General features: G+C 39.7%; 5 protein-coding genes across 5 annotated transcripts; 4 read left to right on the forward strand and 1 right to left on the reverse strand.

Annotated features, from left to right (window-relative positions):
* LOC143848913 (geranylgeranyl diphosphate reductase, chloroplastic-like) lies at nucleotides 1–1,548 on the forward strand. The gene is made up of 3 exons (XM_077357960.1): nucleotides 1–106; nucleotides 175–280; nucleotides 830–1,548. Exons 1-3 carry the CDS (start codon nucleotides 1–3, stop codon nucleotides 1,224–1,226), a joined length of 609 nt encoding a protein of 202 aa, XP_077214075.1. The 3' UTR covers nucleotides 1,227–1,548.
* Nucleotides 1,549–3,128: 1,580 nt separating this feature from the next.
* LOC143848556 (geranylgeranyl diphosphate reductase, chloroplastic-like) lies at nucleotides 3,129–5,673 on the forward strand. Its single transcript, XM_077357513.1, has 2 exons — nucleotides 3,129–4,230; nucleotides 4,805–5,673. Exons 1-2 carry the CDS (start codon nucleotides 3,167–3,169, stop codon nucleotides 5,199–5,201), a joined length of 1,461 nt encoding a protein of 486 aa, XP_077213628.1. The 5' UTR covers nucleotides 3,129–3,166; the 3' UTR covers nucleotides 5,202–5,673.
* Nucleotides 5,674–7,142: 1,469 nt separating this feature from the next.
* On the forward strand, nucleotides 7,143–9,554 carry LOC143848555 (geranylgeranyl diphosphate reductase, chloroplastic-like). Its single transcript, XM_077357512.1, has 2 exons — nucleotides 7,143–8,244; nucleotides 8,791–9,554. The coding sequence occupies exons 1-2, from the start codon at nucleotides 7,178–7,180 to the stop codon at nucleotides 9,185–9,187; spliced, it is 1,464 nt and encodes a 487-aa protein (XP_077213627.1). The 5' UTR covers nucleotides 7,143–7,177; the 3' UTR covers nucleotides 9,188–9,554.
* Nucleotides 9,555–10,097: 543 nt separating this feature from the next.
* Nucleotides 10,098–11,080, forward strand: LOC143848558 (protein DMP9-like). The gene has a single exon (XM_077357514.1). It carries the CDS (start codon nucleotides 10,188–10,190, stop codon nucleotides 10,833–10,835), a length of 648 nt encoding a protein of 215 aa, XP_077213629.1. The 5' UTR covers nucleotides 10,098–10,187; the 3' UTR covers nucleotides 10,836–11,080.
* A 5,771-nt stretch (nucleotides 11,081–16,851) lies between these two features.
* LOC143848654 (non-structural maintenance of chromosomes element 4 homolog A-like) lies at nucleotides 16,852–22,339 on the reverse strand. Its single transcript, XM_077357648.1, has 7 exons — nucleotides 22,114–22,339; nucleotides 21,922–22,002; nucleotides 18,937–19,186; nucleotides 18,752–18,842; nucleotides 17,817–18,033; nucleotides 17,635–17,726; nucleotides 16,852–17,350 (listed from the first exon to the last, which is right to left on the reverse strand). The coding sequence occupies exons 1-7, from the start codon at nucleotides 22,244–22,246 to the stop codon at nucleotides 17,111–17,113; spliced, it is 1,104 nt and encodes a 367-aa protein (XP_077213763.1). The 5' UTR covers nucleotides 22,247–22,339; the 3' UTR covers nucleotides 16,852–17,110.
* Nucleotides 22,340–23,042: the final 703 nt, after the last annotated feature.

Consider the following 23,042-nt stretch of genomic DNA (forward strand, 5'->3'; position numbering starts at 1 on the left):
ATGGCGTATTATGAAGATCTCGCCGAGGTGTATATGGGTGATGACGTGTCCCCTGATTTTTATGCGTGGGTGTTTCCGAAGTGTGACCACGTGGCAGTGGGGACGGGTACTGTTACACATAAGGGGGAGATTAAGAAATTCCAACTGGCAATCCGGTCGAGGGCGAGAGATAAGATTTGGGGGGGGGGGAGATTATTCGAGTGGAGGCTCATCCGATCCCCGAGCATCCCCGGCCCCGGCGACTTTCCGGCCGGGTGGCGCTGGTCGGAGATGCGGCGGGGTATTGTTGTCTTTTCCTCTTTAATAGTTTGAAGATCAACTTGATAATTGACACCCCTTCTCTGTTTTGCCAACCATATTGTCAGTGTCAAACTTATTATTGGACCCAACATTACATTTAAGCCCTGTTTGTTTAAGATTATGACCTCTAATTGTTAGTTCAAAAACAATTATTGGACTCAATAATTGGTTTTGGGCGAACAATCGGTTGGCAATCTCAAAGGAACAGGGTGGGCCTGTTACGGTCCTAAGTGGGGCCCGCCTAGGTATGGGACTGGGTGAGACCCAGCCTGGTATGGGACAGGTTTAAAGGGCCTTGCCTAACGCATTCCATCAGCTCTGGAGCTTTTGGCGTATCGGTAAGGTACCTAACAGGGTCAAATAATAGGTTTGGCATTCACAATCGGTTGACATAATCCTAAACAAACAGGGGTTTACAGTTCATGTTGTGAGATTATTGCTACCGTTGATTGCGATTTCATTTAATTATTTTATGGTATGTTCTGAATCCCAAAATTACTTATTTATATACTACTACTACCACCAATAGGTATGTGACCAAGTGCTCGGGCGAAGGGATTTACTTTGCGGCCAAGAGTGGGAGAATGTGCGCAGAGGCGATCGTGGAGGGGTCGGAGAATGGGAAGAGGATGGTGGAGGAGAGGGATTTGAGGAAGTATTTGGAGAAGTGGGATAAGACTTATTGGCCAACTTATAAGGTGTTGGATATTTTGCAGAAGGTTTTTTACCGATCGAATCCGGCGAAGGAGGCGTTTGTGGAGATGTGCGCGGATGATTATGTTCAGAAGATGACATTTGATAGCTATTTGTATAAGCGGGTCGTGCCGGGGAGTCCGTTGGAAGATCTTAAGCTTGCTGTTAATACGATTGGGAGCTTGGTTAGGGCGAATGCGCTCAGGAGAGAGATGGATAAGATTAATGTCTGAATTGGGTTTGTTTGAATTTCCAGAATAATTCTTCGGTGAGCTAGAGATTTCATATGAAATTAGGAGAGATTGCCGGAATTGGCAATTTGGGTTGGAGTTTGTAATGTTATTGAGAGAGGAATAGGTGAAATCAGGATAATGAGATTAGGATTAAAGCCGAGTTTAGATGGCTATGATTTCATAAGTGCTCACTTTTGGGATGTTTCTTCTTAGAACATTGTGAAGAAAGTGTTGTAATAAATTCCTTTTGGAAAAATCTCTTACTATGTAATGTGATTAGAATATTTCTCTATTGTTTGGTTTTAGGCAATGGGCCTCTCAACTTATGTTGTGAAATGCTTATAGATAATAGAGCGCATCTTCTTTTACCATTATTTGTTATGGTACTTCCCAACTTGTTGAAAGAAATTATGCCCATCATCGGTTTGGGGCTCACAATCGGTTTGCAAAAGCGTTCTAATAATCAGTTTTGGACTCACAATCAGTTCTCAAAATTCAAAACAAACAGAGTCTTAATATTGAGTCCAATAATCAATTTGGGACTCACAATTTTTACACTGTTACAATTCCCAAAAAGCACTCAGCAGCCCATGAGAGGGTGTAAAACAAAGTGAATTCCCACCATTATCAAAACATGGTTGTGCGGATATTAGTTTGATAGATCAGTTACATCAGCCAGAGGGAAATGCTTCCACTGGGCACGTGGGTCGCTTCTTTGATTGATCCAAACTAAGGGTGTCAATTTTGGCTCGGGCTCGGAAGCTCGCTCGAGCTCGGCTAGAAAAAAGCTTGACTCGAGCTCGGCTCGAATCCTTAACGAGCCGAGCTCGAGTTAGGCCAGGCTCGGCTCGGCTCGGCTCGTTAAGGCTCGTTAAGAATTTAATATATTTAAATATATATATTATATATTAATATATACATTAAAAGGGTTGTCCATGGAGTGAAAAGGGGGGGCAAAATATGTCACTTCATTTTTGGAACCCCATTTGTTACTAGGACCACCCCCCATAGTGTAAAAAAAGTAGTCAAATTACACTAGTAGGGCTGTCCAGGGAAGATGAGGGGTGTGAACATAATATAACCCGAGCTCGGTAAGGCTCGCGAGCCGCCCGCGAGCCTGACCGAGCCGAGCCCGAGCCGAGCCTCACTTGTGAACTTAACGAGCCGAGCCGAGCCTGGCCAAGCTCGGCTCGTTTACACCCCTAATCCAAACAATACATTTGATAGTCATTGCTTTGGGTCTCCTATGGCCGATGGCCCATCTGCTGATTTAATGCGCATTGTTCTTCCTTGAATGTGATTAGTTGCTTACATTGTTTTTTACTGTACCTCTATGCTCAACAACAACATATGAGTAACAAGGGAATTGCTAGCCTCCATCGCAGAAGGCATTTCGCGGCTGGTCTGTCGCATGTCAGACCAGCCACCTCTCGTGAATGGAGACAACAGCTCCCTCCTAGTAACAAAACCTCATATTTATTCACCGATTTATCGGGTTCGCCACGTGGCCATAACCAGTTGGTTTATTTTATGTAACGTCAGGCATCCCACATCCACAAGAACAGAACTACGTGGCACAATACCAGACAATCAGTAGGGAGTCCAATAAAATAAATAAAGGAATATTTTCACCCCCGCCCCCCGTAGGATTATGCGCCCCCAGTTCACGTAAATTATGTCAGACTTTAACGCTTTTTGACGTCAAATCACGGGATAATGGGGCGTATAATCCTACAGGGGGTTTAAAAAATCATATTGCCCATACATAAAATACATAAAAAGTACCTGAAATCCATTCCCGATATCTACAACAAACCATAACCGTCGATTCCCACTAATCCAACGCTCACCAACCCAAAATCTCGTACACCATATCCACACGATGATAATAAAAATAAAACCCTCCCCACAAAACAAAATATCCCAAAAACCAGCAAAAAATGGCCTCCATTGCCGCCATAACCCCTCACTTCTCCACCTCCGGCGACCGGAAAACCCCCAATTTCCGTCCCCAAGCCCACCAAACCTTCATCGGCCTCCGCAAAACCACCCTAGAAAACCACCCATCCCTCTCCCAAAGCCTGACCCTCTCAAACCCTCCCAAACCCCACAAATTCCAAATCTCCGCCGCAAAATCCAGCCCCAAACTCACTGGCCGGAATCTACGAGTCGCCATAGTCGGAGGCGGCCCCGCCGGTGGCGCAGCCGCCGAAACCCTAGCGAAAGGCGGGATCGAAACGTATCTAATCGAGAGAAAACTCGATAATTGCAAACCCTGTGGTGGGGCCATCCCTCTTTGTATGGTAGATGAATTCGATCTCCCATTAGACATTATTGACCGTAGAGTTACCAAGATGAAGATGATCTCACCGTCCAATGTAGCCGTTGATGTGGGCCGTACACTAAAACCCCACGAATATATAGGTATGGTCCGTCGCGAAGTACTAGATTCTTACCTTCGCGACCGAGCCTCCGAGTCTGGAGCAACGGTCATTAACGGCCTATTTTTAAAACTCGATCTCCCACAAAACACTAACGATCCTTATGTTTTACACTACAACGGATATAACGGAAATACGGGGAAAGTAGGGGAGAAGCGCACGTTAGAGGTGGACGCTGTTATCGGCGCGGATGGTGCAAATTCGCGCGTGGCGAAGTCAATATGCGCCGGGGAGTATGATTACGCGATCGCTTTTCAGGAGAGGATTAAAATACCGGATGAGAAAATGGCGTATTATGAAGATCTCGCCGAGATGTATGTGGGTGATGACGTGTCGCCTGATTTTTATGGGTGGGTGTTTCCGAAGTGTGACCACGTGGCAGTGGGGACGGGTACGGTTACACATAAGGGGGAGATTAAGAAATTCCAGCTGGCCACAAGGCTGAGGGCGAAAGAAAAGATTTTTGGCGGGAAGATTATACGAGTTGAGGCTCATCCGATCCCGGAGCATCCACGGCCCCGGCGATTATCCGGCAGGGTGGCGTTGGTCGGAGATGCGGCGGGGTATTGTTGTCTTTTCCTCTTTAATAATTTTATGATCAACTTGATAAGTGACACTCTTTCTCTGTTTTGCCAACTAAATTGTTAGTGTCAAACTTATTATTGGACCCAAAATTACATTTAGGCCCTGTTTGTTTAAGATTATTACACCTAATTGTTAGTCCAAAACCAATTATTGGACTCAGTTTTACATTTAATTTTGAAGGAATTCTACACTGAAGGGAGCCCTTGCAAAAAAGAGGTGAAAAAGCTCTCCAATCGGCTGAAAAGTCAAACATGACGGTGATGTGCAGCCAATGGGGGAGCCCTTTCACCTCTGTTTTGCAAGGCTCCCCTCTTAATTTTGAGTCCAGTAATTAGTTTTGAACTAACAATGGGTTGGCATAATCCCAAAGGAACAGGGTGGGTCCAATAATAGGTTTGGCATTAACAATCGGTTGACATAATCCTAAACAAACAGGAGTTTACAGTTCATCTTGTGAGATTATTGCTACCGTTGATTGCGATTTCATTTAATCATTTTATGGTATGTTCTTAATACCAAAATTACTGATTTATATACTACTACCACCAATAGGTATGTGACCAAGTGCTCGGGCGAAGGGATTTACTTTGCGGCCAAGAGTGGGAGAATGTGCGCAGAGGCGATCGTGGAGGGGTCGGAGAATGGGAAGAGGATGGTGGAGGAGAGGGATTTGAGGAAGTATTTGGAGAAGTGGGATAAGACTTATTGGCCAACTTATAAGGTGTTGGATATTTTGCAGAAGGTTTTTTACCGATCGAATCCGGCGAAGGAGGCGTTTGTGGAGATGTGCGCGGATGATTATGTTCAGAAGATGACATTTGATAGCTATTTGTATAAGCGGGTCGTGCCGGGGAGTCCGTTGGAAGATCTTAAGCTTGCTGTTAATACGATTGGGAGCTTGGTTAGGGCGAATGCGCTCAGGAGAGAGATGGATAAGATTAATGTCTGAATTGGGTTTGTTTGAATTTCCAGAATAATTCTTCGGTGAGCTAGAGATTTCATATGAAATTAGGAGAGATTGCCGGAATTGGCAATTTGGGTTGGAGTTTGTAATGTTATTGAGAGAGGAATAGGTGAAATCAGGATAATGAGATTAGGATTAAAGCCGAGTTTAGATGGCTATGATTTCATAAGTGCTCACTTTTGGAATGTTTCTTCTTAGAACTTTGTGAAGAAAGTGTTGTAATAAATTCCTTTTGGAAAAATCTCTTACTTACGTAATGTGATTAGAATATTTCTGTATTGTTTGGTTTTAGGCAATGGGCCTCTCAACCTAGGTTGTGAAATGTTTATAGATAATAGAGGGCATCTTCTTTTACCATGTTTGTTATGGTACTTCCCAAATTGTTGAAAGAAACCATAGATTGGATGTCAGAAAGTGAATTCCAAGAGTATGAAAATAACAATAAGATCTTCATGTACCTTTAGGCCATGTTTGGATACTTCATTTGGATTTGGATTTGAGTTTTGGATACAAAATATGAAATTTTTTCAGGTGTGATACCCCCATTTCATCTCTTGGTCACCCATTTTTATATGTGGTATCCCCGTTTTTCTTGTGCTGGTAACCCCTTTCAGGCCCAACAGACATCAACCCAAAATTTTTCAAGTATGATACCCCCATTTCATCTCTTGGTCACCCCATTTTTCAGGTGTGAAAAAGAAAACAACACTTTTTTCTCCCTGTTTTTATGGCTTAACGTGTATATTTTGAGAGTGAAGGGTATTTCGGTAAAAAACCTTGTCAGAAAAAGCAAAATGGTACCCTTTCACAAGTTTAAAATTGAAGGGGTACATCTCACTATTTCAGATATTTTGTGGTACCTTTTGACCAAATGTCCTTTTATTTTTAAAAGAAAATTGGAAAAATTACATTTACACCCCCTCTAGTTTTTGACACATCCACTTCCGCCCCTATGGTTTAAAACGTGACAAATACACCCATGTAGTTTCAATTTGTTTAAGGTAGGCCCCCTCAGCTGAAGGTTCGTCCATAGATTGAAGGGTTAGGATGATCCGATGGAGCTGATTTTTTGGGCACACCCTATCTCTGTCAGGGCCCATCAAATGAACGCTTTGGATCATCCAAACAATGTGGGCCCACATTATTTGGATGATTTTTTGGTAGTGTTTGGATTCGGGTACGGGCCCACATTATTCGGATGATCCAAAGCGTTCATTTCATGGGTCCTGACATAGATAGGGTGTGCCTAAAAAATCAGCTCCATCGGATCATCCTAACCCTTCAATCCATGGATGAACCTTCAGCTGAGAGGCAAACCTTAAACAAATTGAAACTACATGGGTATATTTGTCACGTTTTAAACTATAGGGGTGGAAATGGATATGTCAGAAACTAGAGGGGTGTAAACGTAATTTTCCCAAGAAAATTTTTAGTTTGATAGGCCAAAAAGAAATGCTTCCACTGGGCATGTGGGTCCCATAATTGATGAAAATAATTCATTTGATAGTCCTTGCTCTGTGTCTCCTATAGGCTATAGCCGAAGGCCCAAAAATTGTGCTGACTAATCAATCATAATGCATTAATGCGCATTGTTCTTCCTTGAATGTGATTAGTTGCTAACATTTATTTAGTTGGTTTAATGTAACATCAGCCATCCCACGACCACAAGCAAAAACAGAACTACGTGGTACAATACCAGACAATCAGTAGGGAGCCCAATAAATAATATTTTCACCCCCTCCGCAGTACGCATTCGCCCTCCTTGTAACGTGAACAGGCAACTTTAAAGCTTTTTGAATTTTGACAACAAATCAAGTTAAAAGTGGCCGAATGCGTACTGTAGGGGGCTGAAAAATATCATAAATTAATCCAACGCTAACCAGCCCAAAGTCTCCTACACCATCTCCACAGTACACACTATAAAAATAAAACCCTCTCCAAACCCTAAAAACCCTCAAAAAATGGCATCCCTCGCCTCTGTAACCCCCCATTTCTCCACCACCGGCGACCGAAAAACCACCAATTTCCATCCCCAAACCCACCAAACCTTCATCGGCCTCCGTAAAACCACCCCAGAAAACCACCCATCCCTCTGCCAAACCCTAACCCTCTCAAACCCACCCAAACCCCACAAATTCAAAATCTCCGCCTCAAAATCCAGCCCCAAACTCACCGGCCGGAATCTCCGAGTCGCCGTAGTAGGAGGCGGCCCCGCCGGTGGCGCGGCCGCCGAAACCCTAGCCAAAGGCGGGATCGAAACGTATCTAATTGAACGAAAACTCGATAATTGTAAACCCTGTGGTGGGGCAATCCCTCTTTGTATGATAGGAGAATTTGATCTCCCATTAGACATTATTGACCGTAAAGTCACCAAGATGAAGATGATCTCACCGTCCAATGTAGCCGTTGTTGTAGGACGTACATTAAAACCCCACAAATATATAGGAATGGTCCGTCACGAAGTACTAGACTCGTACCTTCGCGATCGAGCCTCCGCGTCTGGAGCAACGGTCATAAACGGTTTATTTTTAAAACTCGATCTCCCACAAAACCCTAACGAACCTTACGTTTTACACTACAACGGATATAATAACGGAAATACGGGGAAAGTAGGGGAGAAGCGCGCGTTAGAGGTGGACGCTGTTATCGGCGCAGATGGTGCAAATTCGCGCGTGACGAAGTCAATATGCGCCGGGGAGTATGATTACGCGATCGCTTTTCAGGAGAGGATTAAAATACCGGACGAGAAAATGGCGTATTATGAAGATCTCGCCGAGGTGTATATGGGTGATGACGTGTCCCCTGATTTTTATGCGTGGGTGTTTCCGAAGTGTGACCACGTGGCAGTGGGGACGGGTACTGTTACGAATAAGGGGGAGATTAAGAAATTCCAGCAGGCAATCCGGTTGAGGGCGAGAGATAAGATTTTGGGGGGGAAGATTATTCGAGTGGAGGCTCATCCGATCCCCGAGCATCCCCGGCCCCGGCGACTTTCCGGCCGTGTGGCGCTGGTCGGAGATGCGGCGGGGTATTGTTGTCTTTTCCTCTTTAATAGTTTGAAGATCAACTTGATAATTGACACCCTTTCTCTGTTTTGCCAACCATATTGTTAGTGTCAAACTTATTATTGGACCCAATATTACATTTAACCCCTGTTTGTTTAAGATTATGACCTCTAATTGTTAGTTCAAAAACAATTATTGGACTCAATAATTGGTTTTGGACTAACAATCGGTTGGCAATCTCAAAGGAAGAGGGTGGGCCTGTTACGGTCCTAAGTGAGGCCCGCCTAGGTATGGGACTAGGTGAGACCCAGCCTGGTATGGAACAGGTTTAAAGGGCCTTGCCTAACTCATTCCATCAGCTCTGTTGCTTTTAGTGTATCGGTAAGGTACCTAACAGGGTCAAATAATAGGTTTGACCTTCACAATCGGTTGGCATAATCCTAAACAAACAGGGGTTTACAGTTCATCTTGTGAGATTATTGCTACCGTTGATTGCGATTTCATTTAATTATTTTATGTTATGTTCTTAATCCCAAAATTACTGATTTATATACTACTACCACCAATAGGTATGTGACCAAGTGCTCTGGCGAAGGGATTTACTTTCCGGCCAAGAGTGGGAGAATGTGCGCAGAGGCGATCGTAGAGGGGTCGGAGAATGGGAAGAGGATGGTGGAGGAGAGGGATTTGAGGAAGTATTTGGAGAAGTGGGATAAGACTTATTGGCCAACTTATAAGGTGTTGGATATTTTGCAGAAGGTTTTTTACAGATCGAATCCGGCGAAGGAGGCGTTTGTGGAGATGTGCGCGGATAATTATGTTCAGAAGATGACATTTGATAGCTATTTGTATAAGCGGGTCGTGCCGGGGAGTCCGTTGGAAGATCTTAAGCTTGCTGTTAATACGATTGGGAGCTTGGTTAGGGCGAATGCGCTCAGGAGAGAGATGGATAAGATTAATGTCTGAATTGGGTTTGTTTGAATTTCCAGAATAATTCTTCGGTGAGCTAGATTTCATATGAAATTAGGAGAGATTGCCGGAATTGGCAATTTGGGTTGGAGTTTGTAATGTTATTAAGAGAGGAATAGGTGAAATCAGGAGAATGAGATTAGGATTAAAGCCGAGTTTAGATGGCTATGATTTCAGAAGTGCTCACTTTTGGGATGTTTCTTCTTAGAACTTTGTGAAGAAAGTGTTGTAATAAATTCCTTTTGGAAAAATCTCTTACTTATGTAATGTGATTAGAATATTTCTGTATTGTTTGGTTTTAGGCAATGGGCCTCTGAACTTAGGTTGTGAAATGCTTATAGATAATAGAGGACATCTTCTTTTACCATGTTTGTTATGGTACTTCCCAAATTGTTGAAAGAAATCATGCCAATCATCGGTTTGGGGCTCACAATCTGTTTGCAAAAGCGTTTTAATAATCAGGTTTGCACTCACAATCAGTACTCAAAATTCAAAACAAACAGAGCCTTAATATGGAGTACAATAATCCATTTGGGACTCACAATCAAAACGAACAGGGGTAGTAGTCCGTTTGAGTGATTGTTTGGATTGCAGGAATTATCTGAAAAAGTTTCGAAGGGAGAACTTTTCTACTATTTCACACTTTTCCATTTTCCCCATTACACATGAACAATATGTAATTTTAACCACCTAACCTAAACTATACAAATCTCTTTAAATCATTCTAAAGTGAAAATCCCAAATAATAGAGTTGAAATTAATTGTTATATTGCTGTAAGTCTGTAACTTAACAACAAGAATGGTGGGAACGGTTGTCAGTTAATAACCGTTGCAATCAAACATTCAAAATCAAAATCAGATATAACCGAACAAAGGCCATTGAGCATTGTATAAAACAACACACACAAATAACCATCAGACTCCTCCCTTAAACACATCACTCCAAACCCCCCCATTCTTTCTCCATTTTTCTGGCCGATCATAATCTCGCCGGAAAATGGAACAAACCGATGGAATCCCAATCAAAATTTACGAAGTACAAAGCGAGCCCGAGCCTTCCTCTCTCCCCTCTTCTCCAATGCCAGCCCTGGCCACCACCGGCCGGAAAAGAAAGGCAATGGCCAAAGGGGTGCAAAAAACCCTCTCCAAGACCTCAATGCTAGTGAATTTCCTCCCTACTGGCACTCTACTCACGTTCGAAATGCTCCTTCCGTCAGTCTCCGGCACCGGAGATTGCTCTCCGGTGAGTACAATGATGATTCATGTCCTCTTAGGCATATGCGCCTTGTCGTGTTTCTTCTTCCATTTTACGGATAGTTTTAAGGGGTCGGATGGGAAGGTTTACTACGGGTTTGTGACGCCGAGGGGATTGGCAATTTTTAAGTCGGGGCTCGGCGTGGAGGTGCCGAAGGATGATCGGTATCGAGTCGGGTTTGTGGATTTCGTACACGCGGCCATGTCGGTGATGGTTTTCGTGGCGATCGCCTTTTCCGATCATCGGGTTACAAATTGCCTGTTCAAGGGGCATGTGAAGGAGATGGATGAGGTGATGGAGAGCTTTCCTTTAATGGTGGGTGTTATTTGTAGTGGTTTGTTTCTTGTTTTCCCTAACACTCGCTATGGCATTGGATGCATGGCTTCTTGAAGGGTTACCTCGAATCTTCTATCGTTTATTTTGTTTAGTTGTGATACGGCCAATTAGGCACCTAAAGGTTTGTTGTGTTACTAGTGTTGTAACTACATGTAGGTTCGTATTTGGGGCTTAGGATACTGTTCGATGTGACGTGTTTTAATCTGTCCCGTCCATCTTGAGATGATGCAAGATGGAGAATAATTTGACTGTTTAGTTATTATAATTAAAGTATCACTGATACTTATATTCGTTTCAAATGAGTTTCTTTGATTCATATTAAGGTTAGTTTACCTTTCAATTAATGATTAAATTAATTAATCCAGTGGGCCTAGTACAGTATATTGTAGCCCACCTTTGGTTGATCTAAACTGTTCATTTGATAAGCCTTCCCTTCAAATTGCTACTGTTCACAAATCACGTCAACCATGCAATTCTAGCACCCAATTCTAACACTGGATGATTGTCGCGATTTCTAGGCCCCAAGAGATCCAAAGCAAGTTCTATCAAGTGAACCAGGGGCGGAGCCAAGAATTTGCTCCAGAGGGTGCAAAGAATTGTTGATACATAATAATTAATAATTAATTATAAAGGAATTGCTGATCTGTTAAAACTCAAATCAAGATTAAATCACGCGTCGTCCCATGTTACAAAACATAATTGCAGAAAAACTAGAAAAAGGAAATGATTACAGGAATGTTTTTGTCCAACTGATAAAAGGAAAAAAGACTCAAACCCCCAATTGGATTATAAATGCCTCTGTTGCATGGTATGTTTTAATTATGGATTGAAGGGGATTCCATTTTGATGTTAAACTCAAAATCCTAGATGGATTGAAGATCCATCTTTAGCTAAACAGGATCTATTGGATTCATAATTCATTAGATACTTTTTATGAATGTCAACTAAGGTAACTGTCTAACTGAGATCTTGTTTAGCAGAAAGACGGATCTTCCTTGCTCATTATCAGACAATCACTTATTCACAAACCTCGTGTGGGGCTAATAGTTCTCCTTTCCCATCTCATGGAAAACCCTTTTCGCTCCGCTTAGACCTATCCCCTTCTAAGGGGTATTTTAGTGATAGGTTCTATAGGAACTGGAGGATCCTATTTGGTCAAATCCCTAACGACAAACTCCTATGTTTCTTTCATTACAGTATTTTCGAACAAGTTCCTGGATGACAAGCTTAAATGTTATCTTATTGATGATGATAGTGACGATATCAATATTGATGATAATGACGATATTGATGATGACCTTGATACAGAGCATTTTGATGAATTATTCATTCAATTAATTTCAAATAAGTCGTATCTTGCTCAGACCAATCGATAGAGTTGTGGTTATAGTTGAAGCAGCTAGTAGAAAATCGAAATAACTAGTTATAGTGGGCATGAAGGAGCTAAATGAGATACTCTCTTCTTCTTTTTACATATGTTTATAAAGCACTTACTTAAAACAAGAATATACGTTGTTTACCACAATGGGCTACTCCATGGACAAGGCAACACTCAATCCGCTATTTAGAACCAAAATAGTACAATGTTACCTCCACCGGTAAAATCCATCGATAAAACTCTTCTCTCTAACCTTCGATGTAGCCACAAATAACCTCCAAGTCTCTACACCAAGTACATGGAAAAACCCTCATTCGAGAACTAGTTGGAATTCCTCCAACATAATGCTTGTGCTACAACAGACAAAATCTAATGGAGAAGAACAATGGACGAAAAAGAATATGCTTTGATAAACAAGAGGAAAAAACCTTTTTTGCTTCACCACAAAAAAGCATTCCAAGAGCCCAAGAGAAAACCCTCTTCTTTCCCTAAATTTCTCCTCAAACTTGGGTACAACCTTACTTTTGCTTCACCACAAAAGCATTCCTAGAGCCCAAGGAGAAAACCCCTCTTCTTGCCCTAGATTTCTCTTCAACCTTGAGTAGAAGAGCCTTGCTTTTGTGGTTTGCTTTTTCTTCACCACAAAAGCTCTCCTAGAGCCCCCAAGAGAAAACTCCCTTGCCTTGCCCTAGCCTCTTCTCCTCTTCTCCTCTCCTCCCTACATTTTCCCTTCTTCTTCAACCTTCTCTTTCATATACAAACCCTAGAGAGAAAACACATCCCACTTAAAGGGAAATTTCGAAATTCTGACAGAAATCCAACTAAATAAAAAAAATGACTATTTTATCTCCTACAAAATTTTGGCTGAAATTTCAATAATTTCGTTTGAAATTTCGGAGAAATATTAAATGATTATCTAAAATGGAGATTTTTTAGGTGAAATCCCTTAAATTTCTATTGAAATTTTAGGATAATAGAAAATTTCTGCCGAAATTTTAAAATTTCGGCAGAAATAAACAAACATTTCGTGTAGATGCGATTTCAGTTTCGTTCTCGACTGAAACCTGAAATTTCTGATTTCAGTCGAAATTTAAAACCATGCTTATGGGAGCCAATCCATTCCCTTCTTAATCATGTGAAACAACTGATTACTCCAAAAACTTAAGTTATTTAATCTTTTATACTTTAACACTCTTTTTTAGGGTTGGCCTACATGTGGCACATGTGGCCCCACTTTTGGGTTGACCATTACGTGTACTTTTAATATGAAGGAGTATTGAACTCATAACCTTTGTCTGACCCCTTGTGAAACTACCAATTACTCCAAAAGCAAGTGGTTCAAGGTGGTGTTATTTAATCTTTTATACGTTCACACATCTAGCTTATTTTAATTTTTTTCACTAACTAATGAATACTTAGGTGTTGTTCAGCGACCATTCTTCGCCCTTATTCTTCCATGTGGTGAATTAGAAATCTCGAAAATATCTGAAAATGAAGTTCAGCAACTAGGCCCATTCTGCCCCCATTTCTATCTTTTCCATTTTTTGAAGCTAAATGATGTGGATTAATGAGATTTTCCTAAGCAACTCTAATCAGCTTCGAAAGATTCTGCCTATTTATTCGAGAGGGAATGATAAACCTTGCCAGCACACCCTTAGCTTTCATTAGGAGATTCTCTCTCTCTCTCTCTCTCTCTCTCTCATCTCATCTTATCGGTGGCCTGAACGCCAAACTCTTCCGAGTTGTCTCAATGCCCTATCTGAGTTGAGTTTTCAAGTTTTTATACCAAGATACAAACCTTTTGTATCTCAATCAGTGTTGTAGAACCCAATTCGAACCGTGGGTCCAACTGGGTAGGATGTAACCGGCCATTTTTGGGTCCAATTTAATCAATCCTAGGGGTGCAACTCGGGTCGGGTTGAGGCCAACCCAACCCAACCCGAGGAGCTCAACCTCCAACCCTAACCCAACCCAACCCGACTTTCAACCCGGGATGGCTAATCCAACCCAACCCAAATTGGTTTTTCCCTAACCCGAACCCAACCCAACCCGAATTCCCAAGTTGGGTCGGGTTTAGACATTTCTGATGAGATATTTAGTTAGGGAAATGGCACCCAAGTTCAAAACCAAAGGAAAAAAAAACAGTAAAACACTACTAGAACACATGCACATATTAAATAACTGCAAATGATGTGAGGAAAACATGACAATCACAATCACAAGGATATGCGGGTGTTTAGTCCAGAAAAAAGAAGTTGAGATCATCCAATCAATCGATTTTTGCATGCTTCAATCTTGCGGTTGAGATCTCTTCTAGGTTCTTTAGTGACTTTAGCCCTTTACTTTTTGTTTTTAATAAGTATCTATTATTATATTTGCAAAGGATAGAAAGAAACAACAAAACGTCAGAAGCTACAAAGTGCAAAAAGTAAAAAACGTGTATTACTCTTTGTCGGGTTATGGGTTGGGTCGGGTTGCCTGATACCCAACCCAACCCGAATTTTGGTCGGGTTGCCAAATCCCAACCCGGACCCGAACCCAACCCGAATTTGATCAACCCAACCCGCCCAAAAATGGGGTTCAACCCGACCCAAGTTGCACCCCTAATCAATCCACCCTAAATTTCTAAAATTCATTCAAGATGTATGTTCTCTAAATTAAATTGCAATAATTGCGTGAGCTGGCCTATTCAGTGCACTAGGATGATTCAATTAAGTCCTAAACCTGGAGTCATATTTACTTAATAGATCACAACTATTAAAGCTAAAAAGTTAATAAAAAAATTCTTTTTCAAATTTATCTTAATTTCCTTCTAATTTTCATTGTTAGACATCAATTAGAGCTTATAATAGTTTTAGGGAAATGATTTCAGCACAAGTATGTTTTGATAGATACATGCGCTCATGTATCTTGTCTTTTAGTATTTAATTGTCACGTAAGTGCTTTTTGGGAACCGTAAAAACCCTTTTACAGCTCTTTAAATACTAAAAGACAAGAAACATGAGCGTGGTATCAAAAATATTTGTGTTGAAATCATTTCCCTAGTTTTATTAATAATAATTTTCATGTAAGTGCTCTTTGGTTGCTGATCCACACAATTCATCTAGTGAATCTGACTAGTGACTACCGTCGAGGCATAGCTAGAAAAATCTCCCACTTCGAATGATGATAACCATTCAATTTGTACAATTATTAACTGTTGTTTCACTTTGATAAAAGCATTGAATAACTCCTCCATGGGTAGAGTGATTACTTTGATAAATTCAAATCAAAGATTCAATTTCTCAAGAAACAACAGTCAAGTACAACCACCAAATAAACAACGATCCCGAAGTATTTCAAGTGCCTATTTTCATGGCTCCAGTCGGGTTATTTAGTGGGCCAAGTATCGGTGGGCTATATAAAGTCTGGGGCATGGATTCGACTAAAGTGGTACAAGCTTAGTCCTCTCCGCCTCATGGTACACTCAAATTGAATTTTGATGGCTCCAGTATGGAGAATCCGGGACCTGCAGGTATTCGTGCGCTATTAAGAAATGAGAAGGGGGCAGTCATTGGGACTTTTAGTGGGCCAATAGGGGTGGCAAACTCAAACGAGGCGGGAGTTCGAGCTATCCATCAAGGAATTTCTTTTCTGCAAAGTGTAGACATGAATAAGATGGTGGTAGAAGGGGAATCTCTCAATGTCATAAGTTGGCTAAGAGACTCATTCGGTACCTTATATTTGCAGCACTATTTAATGAGATTCGGGACAAGGTTGGATCCTCTTCTTCAATATCTACCAATAATATAAGGTGGGCTACAAATGGAGAGGTGGACAAGCTTGCAAGAGAAGGGTACATAGGGAGAGAGTTCAATATTCTCCCTCCATAGCTACCAGCGTCTGTCTTTATTTCTTCTATATTTTTTCAGCCCTTTCCTTGTAGCTTTTCGGGACCTCCTTCCTCAGTCTTCGATTTTTCATTGAATTTATCCTAACCATTGAAAAAAAAAAATCATAGTGCCACAGTAAAAAAAAAAAAGATCATATGTTTCAAATGGTCCCATTTGTCTGATCAATAGATTGAAAATAGATAATAAAAATACAAAATTAACTTCCCTGATCAAATAATTAGAAATGCTCTTATCAAATAAATTCCATAATCTCCTATACAAGTCCTATACAAGGCCTACTAAATGAAGGGTTTAGATCACACTAACATCATCCTGATAGGCAGAGATATTGCTTCTGATGCAAGTCTCATACAAAGTTTTATGATAGAATTATTGGCCTTATAATATAAATTCTTAATTTTCATAGTTTTTGCTGCATAATAATACCATAAAATAAAATAAAATTGCAATGGTACATTTGAAAAAATTTTAAAAAAAATGCCATGTGGGGGTGAAATCGAGTGTTTTTCAAAATGGACTGTGAGCCCACTTCATAGGATGATCCAAACCGTTCAGTTGTTGGGCCACGAGATAAATAGGCTGTATCCTGTAAATCATCTCCATAGGATTATCCTTACCCTTCGATCTATGGAGGTTTCTATTATGTTGACCCTTCGATCTATGGAGGTTTCTATAATGTTGCAGCCCTCCTATGGCTCTCTCTAGCAATTAGAGTGGCATTTTTTCAATTTTTCACAGAGAGCATATGATACTACTATTAATAAAAAGACCAAAGAAGATTTTAAAAAAAAATATCTGGTCAAAATAAGCCTCCATTGAATAATCACCATACAAAAAAGGAAATTATTCAAATGACAAGCACGAAAATAAAATGACAACAGCAAAATAGAGAATATAAAACAATTCAACAAAACTAAACTAAGACAGCCCACCACCTTCCCAATTTACATCAAAATGAACCTATATACAAGCTAAATAAACTTAGGAATCAATATAGCATTGGCTGGTGCTTCACCAAAAAAATATGGAAACAGAATCACGTATTCTCTCTAGCATACTCACCGGAATAAGCGCTTAATCTTCCTTTTCATAGAAGCTTCTCCGGCTGAATCAGATTTTTCGGGAGAACCGTCATCAGCCACTTGTTCTTGTATCACCAGACCACGGTTTCTACTCAACTTTCTTATGGGTGTCCTTGTATTGGCCGGTACTGATTCTGGCTGAGAGTTGCTACATATGTCTTGAGCAGTCCTATGAGGCATTAGCACCTCTCCATCCCCAACTAAACCTATCATCAACTGCAAGCACAAAATATAACATTTGAAACAAGAATTCAACTCAAGAATAGAAAATGTTCAATTCGTCTACAAAAGAATGTCAAAGAAATGAGTCAAGTTAAAACCCAATATCATTCCACTCATGGGTTTAATCTACTTACCTGTAAGAAATATAATAAAGTCATAATATGATTAAAATGTTGCAGTTCATTCCATTTCAAATTTCTAACAGAAACAAAAGAAAGGCTATAAATTAGAGAAAGTTGTTACTATAGGTGTAATAGAATATTTTTTCTGTTGCATACCTTCCAATCTTTATAATCAAATCTGAAAACGAAATGGCTGTAAGTAACCTCGCCTGAGGCAATTGCATTTGCGGAAGGAGCATTTCTTGGAGCTGGTCGATAAAAATTAAATAACAGTGAATATAAAAGAATGGGGTGTTGAAAAGGAACAAGCTTGCATTTCAACTAGGATGAAATCTTACAAACTAGATGATGGCCACTGTCATTCACTATCATTTCGGCTCGACCATCTTTAACCAGAAAAGAGAGAGCAAATATGTTCTCCACTGTCTGTGCGAAAGATGTTCTGTTAAGAACCAAGTTTTCAAGTCTAACGCTCTTCTTCTTCCTCAAAATCTCAAACATTGTCAACATGTTCTTATCAGTATCTGTTTTCCCTTCCCCGTTTGCATCATCAACCTGCAATCAAATGCAAGAGTTATTCCTATGAATTTTCAGTAGATAAACTATTTTATTGTCATGTAGATAAATAAATTTAATGAATTTATTTGTCAAAACATCAGGAATTTGAAAATAGCAGCTCCGAAAACAAGATGAAAGTCCCCTGATTCTTCATCAGTACTTGCATTTTTTTCAGAAAGGATCGAAAGCCACCCATGAAATGTTTATGTATATCAAGTGACTGGATTATGGCCAAACTGATTAACCACCAATCCAAAGTTGGATATCTTATTTATTCTTTTTAACTCGATTTACATGACCTAATGACAATTAGCATGGTTTACTAGAAAAGAAAAGAAGATAAGAGATCATCGCTAAATAAGCAACATCATAAAAATGCAGCATCAACATATTATGTGATTTGCAGATCTATAACTCTACTAGATATACTATTCCAATCTATAACTGCAGCATCAACAACAACAAAAAAGTACACCATTATTTTTTCTTTCCTTTGACTTGAAGGAATTTCTATTAAGATAATTGGGAAAAATTGTGTGATGTGATGATGCATCATCATCAGTGGAAAACCAATTCCAACAACCTCTGTGATGATTCATCATCAGTGCAAAACCAATACCAACAACCTCCGTTCGCAAAATGATGGTGAAGAAAAAATTCATTTTCCATGATCATTTAATGAAATCGTAAGCTCGGAAAGGGAAGCAAAGCATACCTCTTCAGGACGAGTGCTTTCAGTTGGTCTCACTCGCTTTCGTTGAATCGCCACTTTCCGTTGCTTCAATTCAGTATTCATTGGACCAAGCCTAACAAGCAGCAACAACCAAGAGAAAGAAATTAGTAAGAAAAATAGTTCGGATCTCTTTATATTTTCAAAATGTGTTTGTGATTGTGATTTACATGGTGCGACATCCAGAGGTCTTCCTAAATACATGTGAGACAGCAAGGCCAACATCTGCCCAATACATTGAATTGCTTGGATTTTCTGCATTTGCTCCTACATCTTGTTTCCCAAAGCTCCTAAGCAGAGAGGTTACAAAATCCGAGGGTGTTACTCCCTCATTGCTTTGAGACTTGACAGATGTAACCAAGGTGTTGGCAATGTCCAGAAGAGCTTCTGCATCTGCAACCTGTTCTCGAGGCTTCTGAACTGAGGGGAAAAAAGACAGAACAAAAGCTTCATTTCTACTATCCAAATTAAAAAATACATATTACTGAATAAAAAATCCAAAAGCAAGCAATTGAAAGTCGGACATGTAGGACTCTGGCAGCAATTAGAGAAACAGGCAATCTCAGTTCAAATCTTGTCATGTCTCCAAATCCGATAGACGACACCTGGGCCCATTTAGTAGGTCATCTTATTTTATTTCATTGATTAGTAGATATTTCCATTACTGTGGTTTTGATTTTCATTAGTAGGTTTACATTATATGGCATTTTACCATTAATTGCTTTGATTGGTTTTCTTTGTTAGATATAGAATTGCTTTATGTTATTAGAGTCAAGGTCTAGTGTAGTAGGGATGCTTAGTTTGGAGATTGTTACATAAAGAAAATAACCTGCCCAGGAGTGTTCTATTGATTAAATATTAATCTTTTTTTATGAAATCCTTTGATTCCCTTGCCCTTTTCCAACGATTTCATAGACAAACAACACAGAGAGTAACATGTTGGTTTTTTAATCAGGTAGAAACAATTTCAAAACTCTTTCATGCTTGGTTCATAACTCTAGAATGTGTTCTTGATGGAAGATTCAATCCCAAAGTTGATTGAATTCAGCAAACAGAAACCCCAAGATCTAAACTCGTGGATAACGGGCTGTTGGCCTTTAGATCATTGAATTCAGAGCAGATCATTCAATGGATTTTTCGGGTTTTTTTAGTATAAACAATGTGAAGAATACAGATGGGGATAACGATTTTTTTAGTATAAACACATGGATAACAGTCTGTATTCTTCACATCGTTTATACTACAAAAACCAGAAAAAATTGTTGAATGGCCTGTTCTGAATTCAAATATCTAAAGAACAACAGCCCGTTACCCATGAGTTCAGATCTTGGGCTTTCTGTTTGTTGAATAAAATCAACTTTGGGCTTCAATATTCCATCAGGAACACATTCTAGAGTTCAGAATCAATCAAGAGAGAGTTCTGAACTTGTTACTACCTGATTCAGCAACCAACACGTGAATTTCTACGTTAATTGTCTATGGAATTATTCGAAAAGGGTGAGGTATTCAATCTGAACTGCTTCTCTGTTCAGTACTGAAATTCATCATGAGGAATCGAATTAGAAGCAGTGAAGCACATCAGTCCATGCTCAAATTAACAGGAGAATGGCAGCTAAAACATTATATCCTAGTCCACACAAGCTGCGGGCTTGATCAATCTTTCTGAGCAGCTAGCGGCTCGGTTTTGAATATGTGGATCTTGGATTATCATTGGATTTCCATTCGCATCCATCATATCAGGATCAATCCTTACTGGTTTAGGATGTCATACAAACGGTAGATCCATTAAAGACTAATCTGGTTCAACATCAGTGCATGGGATTAAGAAAGGGATTTGCGGCAGAAAACCATCATGGCAACATTGTTAAATCATATTTATTCTGGGTAATTTTGGGGTTGTATAGATTCAAGGTCTGGAACTCAACCTCATATTTTGGGATTCCTTTTCCAGGGTGATTTCTGCGTTGAATATATTCAAGATCTGGAACTCGACCTCATATCTTGGGATTCCTGGATTTATCTCCACAATTCTAAGGTTGTTTTTCTAGTCTATTAGCAGCAGAATGTGCATTTCTTTGTCTATTTCAGAAGCCAATATATGTTTGTTTATATGACAAGTGTAGGGAGATCAGTATTGAGATTAGTTTTGCACGTTAATCATGAAGACAATAGTATGTTGAGATCCAAAATTCCTGTGTTTTTCCTCCCTTTATAGTCTGGAATTCCCCATTTCCGTATTGAAGAGTTCGCTCTTGAAATCAGCAGCCGCAGATTCTATTATATTATTCGATGATTCAGCACAAAAGTGGGTGTGTTGCTGATATACATTTATCGGCCATTTTGAAAACAAATATACAGCCAAGTTATTGCAAGGATCATCATTGTTTGCAACTTTTGAAGGTCTTACTTCCAGCCAACTATCAAAAAATAGGAACCCAAGGTCCTGGTTCAAGTACGATCTATATCTAGAAGCGGGTCAATAATTATTTAACCTGTTTGCAATCAACATTTTTATCCAACAGTGAATCATAGTGTTACTGAGATTATTCCTAAAAGAATTAACAAATATCAGGTGAGAATTAGACATGGATTAAGGTTTTAGACCATATCAAAGGCAAAGTGAAATAGTGAAGCATCAAAAGTCTCATAGTTTTTTCTTTCTTGATAATAGTAACAAGACTTGAACAATTAACAGATTTATCTTCTAAAATAACTTGCATTGAATTCTTAAATCTTAAATATTGATGATTAGTTGTTGTGAAACTAACGTGTGAAGAAATTGGATATAATCAAGAATTGGCTAAGGAGTAAGAACCATTCATGAACCCTTAGAACATTCCAAGTTGATCAGAGCTCCCTGCTCAGAGTCGTCACAAATTTAATGGTTTTTTAACAGGGTTTGCTAAATTTCACCCTAAAATGCTGAAATACCAAAAGTGAAAATCACACAAGAAAGAAAAATCCCAAGTAAAACACACCCCTTCCCTCTGATTTCATGATAATGAAAATAAAGAACAAAAGCCTTATCTTGCAACAGTAAATAAATTAAAAAACTAAGAATAAAAATTGGGATACATAAACAATAAAAATAAAAGCTAAGTAAAATAAAATAAAAAACTAAAGACCAAAAAAATGGAATTTTTATATAAACATACCTAGCTGATGAAGTGTTTCTACTTCACTGATAATCGAATTGAACGTATCAGAACCTGCTTTAGAAATATCATCTCTCTCATCTACAACAAAACAACAAAAAACAATTAAAACAAATTTATAACCCTAAACAGAAACAATCAACAGAATAAAACAATCAGAGCCATTAAAAATTGAGAAACTCAAATCCAAACCGTTAATCAGATGCTTCACGGCGAGATACCGTGACCGGATCGCTCTCCGTTCCGTTACACCATCACGACCCGAATCCCGTTTCTCCCCTTCTCCTGTCTCCTCTCTACGCTCGCGTTTCACGATCCTCGCCATAGATTCCTCAAAACAAAAACAAAAAGGAAATTCCCTTTATTTGTAAACGTCTTTGAGTCTCAGAACCCTAACCTAGAAACAAAATTCTTGGTCCCAAAAACAGAGAATTCGAATTCGAGCAAACTTTTATTTCCCCCGCGACTTTTTTGGAACCTACAGCTGCAAATAAACGGTCGAGATTTGATCTTAGAAGGGTCATATTACAAATTCTGAGATTTCACTAATTCTCAGATGATTATAATCAATCCAAAAGTGTGTGTATATGGAGCACTTATGGGATAATATGGAATGAAAATCTTCTATTCTAACCTACTTATTAATTTAATCTAGCTGCCTAATCTAACCAACTTGCCTAATCTACCACCATGATGATCTAAACCGTCCATATGATGGGCCACAATGTAAATAGGTTGTGACCCAAAAATCATTTCCATTGGAAGATCCCAACCGTCCGATCTACATAAGTTTCCGTAATGAGAGTCCCTCTTTAGATCGGAGGGTTATAATCATCCTATGGTAATGTTTTTTGGGGCACAACCTATTTACGGTGTGGCCCATCAAATGGTCGGTATGGATCATCCTATGGTGTGCTGTACAGTCCATAACATATATTTGAATCAATTAGCTCGAGATACGCTTTACGCTCAATGGCAAAAGACAATTTTTTGGGACCTCGATGAGTGCATGTATGTGGGAAAAAAAATAAAGACGGGGTGATTTTGTAGAAGAAAGGAGGACTACAAAAATCAACTATTTGCCTTCATGGCAGAACCTAGGGAAGTCAACTGGACTGTAG

The sequence above is a fragment of the Tasmannia lanceolata genome, unplaced genomic scaffold, assembly GCF_043159265.1.
Source record: "Tasmannia lanceolata isolate RefF3 unplaced genomic scaffold, GAP_Taslan_0.1 ptg000016l, whole genome shotgun sequence".
Classification (NCBI taxonomy): Eukaryota; Viridiplantae; Streptophyta; class Magnoliopsida; order Canellales; family Winteraceae; genus Tasmannia; species Tasmannia lanceolata.

Coding starts and splice junctions, on each gene's coding strand:
- LOC143848654 (XM_077357648.1), bottom strand. CDS start 22,246: ATGGCGAGGATCGTGAAACGCGAGCGTAGAGAGGAGACAGGAGAAGGG. Junction 18,034..18,751: donor AAAGCACTCGTCCTGAAGAG/GTATGCTTTGCT, acceptor ATTTGATTGCAG/GTTGATGATGCAAACGGGGA. Junction 17,727..17,816: donor CAGTGGCCATCATCTAGTTT/GTAAGATTTCAT, acceptor TTTATCGACCAG/CTCCAAGAAATGCTCCTTCC.
- LOC143848913 (XM_077357960.1), top strand. CDS start 1: ATGGCGTATTATGAAGATCTCGCCGAGGTGTATATGGGTGATGACGTG. Junction 107..174: donor CCACGTGGCAGTGGGGACGG/GTACTGTTACAC, acceptor GCGAGAGATAAG/ATTTGGGGGGGGGGGAGATT. Junction 281..829: donor CTGGTCGGAGATGCGGCGGG/GTATTGTTGTCT, acceptor TACCACCAATAG/GTATGTGACCAAGTGCTCGG.
- LOC143848556 (XM_077357513.1), top strand. CDS start 3,167: ATGGCCTCCATTGCCGCCATAACCCCTCACTTCTCCACCTCCGGCGAC. Junction 4,231..4,804: donor TTGGTCGGAGATGCGGCGGG/GTATTGTTGTCT, acceptor TACCACCAATAG/GTATGTGACCAAGTGCTCGG.
- LOC143848555 (XM_077357512.1), top strand. CDS start 7,178: ATGGCATCCCTCGCCTCTGTAACCCCCCATTTCTCCACCACCGGCGAC. Junction 8,245..8,790: donor CTGGTCGGAGATGCGGCGGG/GTATTGTTGTCT, acceptor TACCACCAATAG/GTATGTGACCAAGTGCTCTG.
- LOC143848558 (XM_077357514.1), top strand. CDS start 10,188: ATGGAACAAACCGATGGAATCCCAATCAAAATTTACGAAGTACAAAGC.